General features: G+C 39.0%; 1 protein-coding gene across 1 annotated transcript; it reads right to left on the bottom strand.

The window, feature by feature from the left end:
* Window positions 1–1,138: 1,138 nt before the first annotated feature.
* Window positions 1,139–2,701, bottom strand: NEUTE1DRAFT_72862 (uncharacterized protein; the record flags this gene model as incomplete). The annotated part of the gene is made up of 2 exons (XM_009858162.1): window positions 1,139–2,381; window positions 2,458–2,701. 2 exons carry the CDS (start codon window positions 2,679–2,681, stop codon window positions 1,877–1,879), a joined length of 729 nt encoding a protein of 242 aa, XP_009856464.1.
* Between the last annotated feature and the right edge of the window lie 4,026 nt (window positions 2,702–6,727).

Below are 6,727 nucleotides of genomic sequence, written 5' to 3'. Positions count from 1 at the left end.
GGCTCCAGCGTTGCAAGCGTCCCAAAAGCTACGCCATCACGCAATATGAGCGATTGGCAGCAGCTCTTTTACTCCGAATTACCTTTAAGGTCGATAATAGACGGGTCATATTTACCTGTAACCTCCTTTGCTTGTCTGCCATGCCTTGGCCCCTATACACAAACGTTGGGTGACACGGCATTCGGACAGTGGCTGTTGAGCCTCTTGGAACTTATCGAAACCTTAACACCAGGACTTTCTCATTGTGTGCTCAGGCTCGAGACGGTATCGAGAACTTGGAGGCCAAAGGCATCGAAGGCTCCAAGATTCTCTAGTCGATGGGGGATACCGGCTGCTGCGGGGTCTGATAATTATGTAGATGGGCAGATTTGAGAAGACGGTACAGACAGGACTAGCCACTGAAAGATTTTATGGAAGCATGCACTGGCAGTGTTCCTCACCAGGAGGGGCATTTATTCTAACTCCAACATATAGAACGTATACGCTTCGTATGAACCATTTGACTAAACACGGGGTTGTGGCACTTACGCACGAGATAAGCAAACAAGCTCTTCGACAAGCAAACGGCCAAGATTGTTTGTGTGATGGGGAAACAACAACACAGGCGAGAACTGGAAAATACCGTACAGGAGTCCAACTGGAGTCTTGATCGCTCCAGTGACCATTCGCAACATGACAGGAGCGGGCCAGAACAGCTTCGTCGCGAACTGGCACAAGTGCCGGTCGGTTCTAAATCGGAAACCCGTAGAAAGGAGCTGCGAAGCGACAGACCGAACGAGAAATTATATAATCAGAGGACTGACCACAGGTTATGTTGAATCTTCTCATGATACAGGCATTCCTGAAAAGATCGAGACCGGATATCGACCTTCACCAACCTAGCGGTCGCAAGTACAACCCAAACAGGGATGGATGGTCCGATAATGCTCGGTATCATTGGGAAAGACCAATACAAACCTATAATAGGAATGTACGAATTTAAAGACACACCGGCCAGAACCCATCAAGTGCATCCAGGTAAGCCCTAGGAGTGGAGTTCAAGGTCTGATATACTGACCGTAACGTGTTCGGTTTATTTGTACAACTGTTCGCCAACGAGCTGTCAACAGCCTCCAAAAGCACACAGCTGTGAAGCCTGCTGCTGACCACGATTCTCTCTCCGACTATGGCAGGTATGAGTGTCCCAACATCTGCTGATTCGGGTTGCCAATGCCTGACCATTTCCTTGTGGGTGGTGGAACTCATCCACGGAGCACCATCATAGCACGAGTGAACTTTAAACTCGATGGTACCGTTAAGGACGAGTGGTTCGTTGTTCCCTTGCAAATATGAGTCGTACCTTTTCCTTGCAAGGTCTCGTGTGCCCCCCTTCTTCCTGCTTTTCTTCTTTACTTTCCGTTGCGGTTGACTGGCAGCCTGAGTAGTTCGAAGAAACCTCCCAGGTAAGGCCAAGGGGCATTTAGTTGTGACAGTCAGGGCGTTCCAGTTAGTTTCTCGTCTCAGGGGGGAGATCTGCAAGTTTCCAGAAACCACACATATCCATTGAACTCGTTGTTGGTCTTCTTTGTAGTAGTAGGTGGCTATGACCCGGATATACGTCTTTATAAGATCCGTTTCGCATGACTGGTAATGAGAAAAGTGCCGAAAGGAACGCACCTGTGAGAAAGCCGAGCAACTAGAGCTTCTTGAGCCCCAACATCTCAGTTACCACACCTTCATAGCATGGCTGGAGATGCCTTTCAACGAGACACAGCGTTGGGTTGCTTTGGGTCATCGGGTTGCTTGTATCTTTCCAGCGTGCCAGTTGACAATCAGCGCTCACGGTCCAGACGGGGACAGAGATGCATTCGTCGTTTCATGATCACATCATCATTCATCAGCGCCATCCACCAACCCTCCCCTCGTCCCATCTCTCCTTGCGTTCCTGTCGCAGGTAGTATAGCTTCTTGGCCTCCCTATATTTCCTGACCCAGTCGCTGGCCTCTCGCTCCGACGCAGGCGTGCCATCGCCACCACTATCGAGAAAACTTTCCTCGAGAGCACAACACACGGCCTCTTGCTCCTGCAATCCCTGGCTGAGCCGTTGGTACAGCCGTACCGGGGCAAAGGGGGTAAGGGCATGGTCCATCTCGGCTTGTTTGGCCCGCCATTGGCGTTCGAGGGCGTGGGTCGACAGAAGCTGAGCTTGAGTCGATGATCGTTGGTTGGCAAGGCGTGCCTCGAGATTCAGCAGCTGAGCAGCTCGCTGGACGTTCTCAGCCAGCGCAGACTGCAATGTGTCGTGTGACGCCTGTAAAGAGGGGTGGATGGTTTCCGGTGAGTGTGTCAAGGCGGAGAGAAGCGATGGGTTGGAGAGGATCACGGCGAGATCGTCTTGCTTGCTATTCCAGCGATCAGATGGCGTCAGTCACCGGAGTACCAATTCGAACAATCGCTTTTGTAAACGGAAAGACTCACGCCTTGTCTTGGAGAAACTTGGGCAACCATTGCTCGCCGGGGTCCGAGATGGTTTGCCCGTTGTGGGTCAAGCCACCTTGTTGAAAGCCATCGGCACCGGGACCCCCTGTCTCCGGACGTTCGGGGGGCCGCGGCGACGGCGAGGTTTCCGCTGTGTTTATGTGTGTCACCTCGTGACTTCCTGATGGCTTGGGCGGCAGAAGAGGTGGTGTGTGAGAATACATCTGATTGTTTACAGCTGTTCAGGGACAGCGGAAACGTGTCTATGTTTGGGATCCCAAGCCGCACCCACTAGTCTCTCAAACTAGGCGTGCTCAAAAGAGAAGATTAGGAAGGGGGAAGGGAGGGCGGGGGGGAGAGCAGGGCCAAGCTTTAGTGCCAAACTTTAGTGTGGGTCTGCTTTAGCAAAAGTAGGCAGGCTGAGTGAAGAAGATAACTATTTACTTATGATTATCTTTGCGAAAAATAGTGTACGCACTCGTTCGTGGTGCAATTAGCTAGGTTAGAATAGTCAAATATAAAGTACAATTTAGTTTTAAAATATATTATATATATTAGCTTCTATATTTAATATTCTATAGTAAGGTGTAAGATAAGTCCAGGCTAGAGTTAAAGTTGGATATAGAGAAGTTAGAGGTTTTCATTTGAATTTAATGAAGAGAAACTCCATTCGCACGTGGGGTAAAAAATGAAACTTGACTATGTCTTTTTGTACCTTAAAAGCTCTAGTAGAGGGTAGTAAAGTATATTATATTTTTTCTTTTTTTTTCTCTATCCACTATAGTCTTTTTGGAAGCTGTAGGTGCTTTGTAGCTTAAGGAAATCTAGGAGAAGAAAAGTAAATTATTAAAACTGATAAAAAAGATTTTTAATGCAAAAACCTAGAAAAGTGATATCTAGGTCGTATCCTGAGCTATAAAGCTAAAACCTACCCCCCAAAATCTGCAAGAAATCAACGGGTATTTTTATACTACTCTCGACCTTATACATTAGGACCTAACCAAGTTATATTTAGAAAAGCAAAAGTGGATCCCCGTGCGAATAGAGTTTTATCCCCGTACAAATAGAGGTTCTCTTAATAAATGGGTTTTCTCCTAAACTATAAAAGAAGTAGCACTGTATACCCACTGGGTAGACTAGTATATAGCTGGTTTGGTGTAATAAGATAAATAACAATTTTAAAAAATATATTTAGTAATATCTTTTTGTATTAATAATATATTAAAGTTTATTAGAAAAATTATAAAATTATTTAAGAAAATCTATTTGTACCACTATTAACCTCTTTATATACTACTTAATAGGAGAATTCCTCAAATACTTAAATTACCCCATCTTTCTATATTATAGCTTAGACTAGCTGTAAAAGCCTAAAATTAATTAGGCTGCTAGAGGCTTCCTTACTATACTATACCCAATCTAAGCACCTAAACTGCCGTATCTAAGCTACTCTATAGCCTATACTCTAGCTTACTATATAGTATATCTACTACGTACAGAAGCTTAGCTGGAAGCCTCTCTTATTCTTATAATATTCTTTTTGTACTTTCTAATACTACTACTTCCTTATAAACTGTATAGTACTTAAGTAATGTCTTTAATAATATAAATCTAATAAAATTAATAAAAATAAATAAAAATACTATTACGGGGTAAGGGCACCGTTAGAGATAAGCTACGATATTCGTTATTGTATGAGGGAGGTAAGAGGAGAGTATACGCTAGCCTAAGCTTATAAGGGTTAGGTAACCCGGTAGAGTAGGTCGTGTAGAGCTTTAATGCCCGGGCTGGCACTAGTGTTATAGTACGGTACTAATAGTACGTAATCTAGTTATGTACTATAGTAAGGCATAGGGTATGTAATCTAGCCCTGTGATAAATACCTTATATATAGAATTTTTATTCTTATTCTAATTATAGTTTTAGTTCTTTTATATAATTATCATTTATTGAAATATAAAGCTTTGAACTTTAAAACTTTTACTTCTTTAAAGCTACATTACCTTAGCAGGTGGTCCGTGCTTTATAAAAATAATACTATTGAAAGCGCCTTATTATGGCTATTCTCTACCTATAGTTATTTAATTTATTACGTTATTATTAAAGTTATAAATAAAAGAAATTTGAAAATAAAATACTACCCCCTTAAAACTACTTTAGTTTAATAAATAGTTTATATATTTCAAGAACAATATTATTGGAATCGTCTTATTAAGACTATCTTTAACGTACTTTTTCTTCTATTATATAAGTAATTTTAACTTTTGATATAATAAGTATCTAAAAGCTTTAAAGTTACTATAGCTGATAAAGGTTTATTTTTAAAGTTATAATATTTTAACGGATAGTTTGAACTTTGTAAAAATCATATATTTAGAAGTAATTTAAGAGGACTATCCTCCGGATAGCTTTTTTTTATTGTTAGTATTTTTCTTCTAATAATTATTAAAGAATATATAAGAGTAAAATCTTAAATCTATATAGGAGTTTCTATAGCTAACGACGTTTGTACGGAGCAATATAATAGACTTTCTCTTATAAAAGTTGGAGAAGGGGAGACCTACATTTTCATAAGCTAGGTCTGCTAAAGGTTGTCAATGGGGGCTAATATAATACTAATTTTATTCATACTACAAAATAACAATTATATACAATATAACCTAGTCTTAAATACAACTATATACTAAGAGTCTATAGATATATCCTACTTTTATATATAAATATTATTAAAACACTACGTATCTTCTTATTTAACTAACAATACAATAATATAATAAATACTATTAATTGAAATAAAGTAAGTTTTATTAGTAACGGCCTTATAAAAGACGCTAACGTTGCTAGGCCTTGGGTAGAAACTAACGTACGTAGTAAATTATAAAGTATTATAGAAATAAGGGATTTAATAAACAATACTAAACGGGTTAGTATAAGGATATAAGATAGTAGGAGGGATAGTTATACTATTTTATAAGGAATTTAAGACGCGGGTTACTTATTATAGGGTTAAATCCCCTGTAACGGCCTATATAGTAGTGTATTCTAATATCTATTAGCAAGTGAATATCATCCTATCTTTTAAGTTTGGTTTAGTAGTTAGGTGTACTGCTGCTCTATTATAGTATGTTCACTTACTACGCCGGGTTCAATTCCTAACTAGGGCATTTCGAGGGCGGGTTTTTTATACTACTTTCCATTTTTGAGAAGTAGATAATTTAAAGTTCTAAAAGCGGACAACCTTGAAAATAATCGTACGAGAATAATATAATTATAGCAACCGAATATTTCAATTAAATTTATTAGAAAGGTATACCCTCTTACAAGGCTGCGCCTTTTAAGTAGTGTTATATAGGCACCTTACAATTAGAAAAACGTCGCCTCTCATCCGGTACTTCCAAGAATTAGCTCTTATAGAGCCTCTTTTAGGAGAATGTAGTATTATAGGGTTAAATTCCCTATAATAGCCTATATAGTAGTATATCCTAATATCTACTAGTAAGTAAATATAATCCTATCTTTTAGGTTTAGCTTAGTAGTTAAGTGTACTACCGCTCTATTATATTACTATAGAGTATATAGGAAAGTATTACGGGCTCTAAGGGAGTTCGGGATATAAAGCTAGGGGAAGAAATTTAGAGGGAGGAGGATATAAGATTTAAAGATGGGCTGGGGGAAGGACCTTCAAAGTTAAGAGTAAAATCGATCGGGTTAGGGAGGTTAGAGCAATTGCAATTACAATTAAAAGAAACTATTTTAAATAATAATATAATAGGGAAAAAAAGAGGAAGAAAAGAGTTAGGAAGGGGTATTATGGGAAGGATTATATAAATAGAGAAAAAAGTCTTTATATTATTATAAATAGAAGTAGAGCTAAAGGATAGGAAGTAAAGGGACGGGCTAGAGGTAAATATAAATAAGAGAGACAAAGCGAGAAAGTAGGAATAAAATAGGTAGTTATTCCTTAGCTAGAGCCGGATATGGCTAACGAAGATAGTAAAACGCTTATTATTCTAGTATAATAAACGTTAAAGTAGTTAAAAGTCTTTAAGATTAATATTATTATTTTAATATTGATTTGGGGATGGTATTTAGGGATATATGCATTGGTTTTCTGCGGTGATTTTTTTTCAAATTTTCAATAAGGTATACAGATCAGAGATGCACTTGCTAAATTAAATGGATCTAAACAGTTAATATTAATAAAAGATGGAATATAAAGGATCGGTTTAATAAGATAATAGATTGAAAAAGATAGAAAAGTAGGGATAGT

Source organism: Neurospora tetrasperma (assembly GCF_000213175.1).
Source record: "Neurospora tetrasperma FGSC 2508 unplaced genomic scaffold NEUTE1scaffold_81, whole genome shotgun sequence".
Lineage (NCBI taxonomy): Eukaryota > Fungi > Ascomycota > Sordariomycetes > Sordariales > Sordariaceae > Neurospora > Neurospora tetrasperma.
The sequence above is the reverse complement of the archived record's forward strand: the minus strand, read 5'-3'. Positions and strand labels throughout refer to the sequence as shown.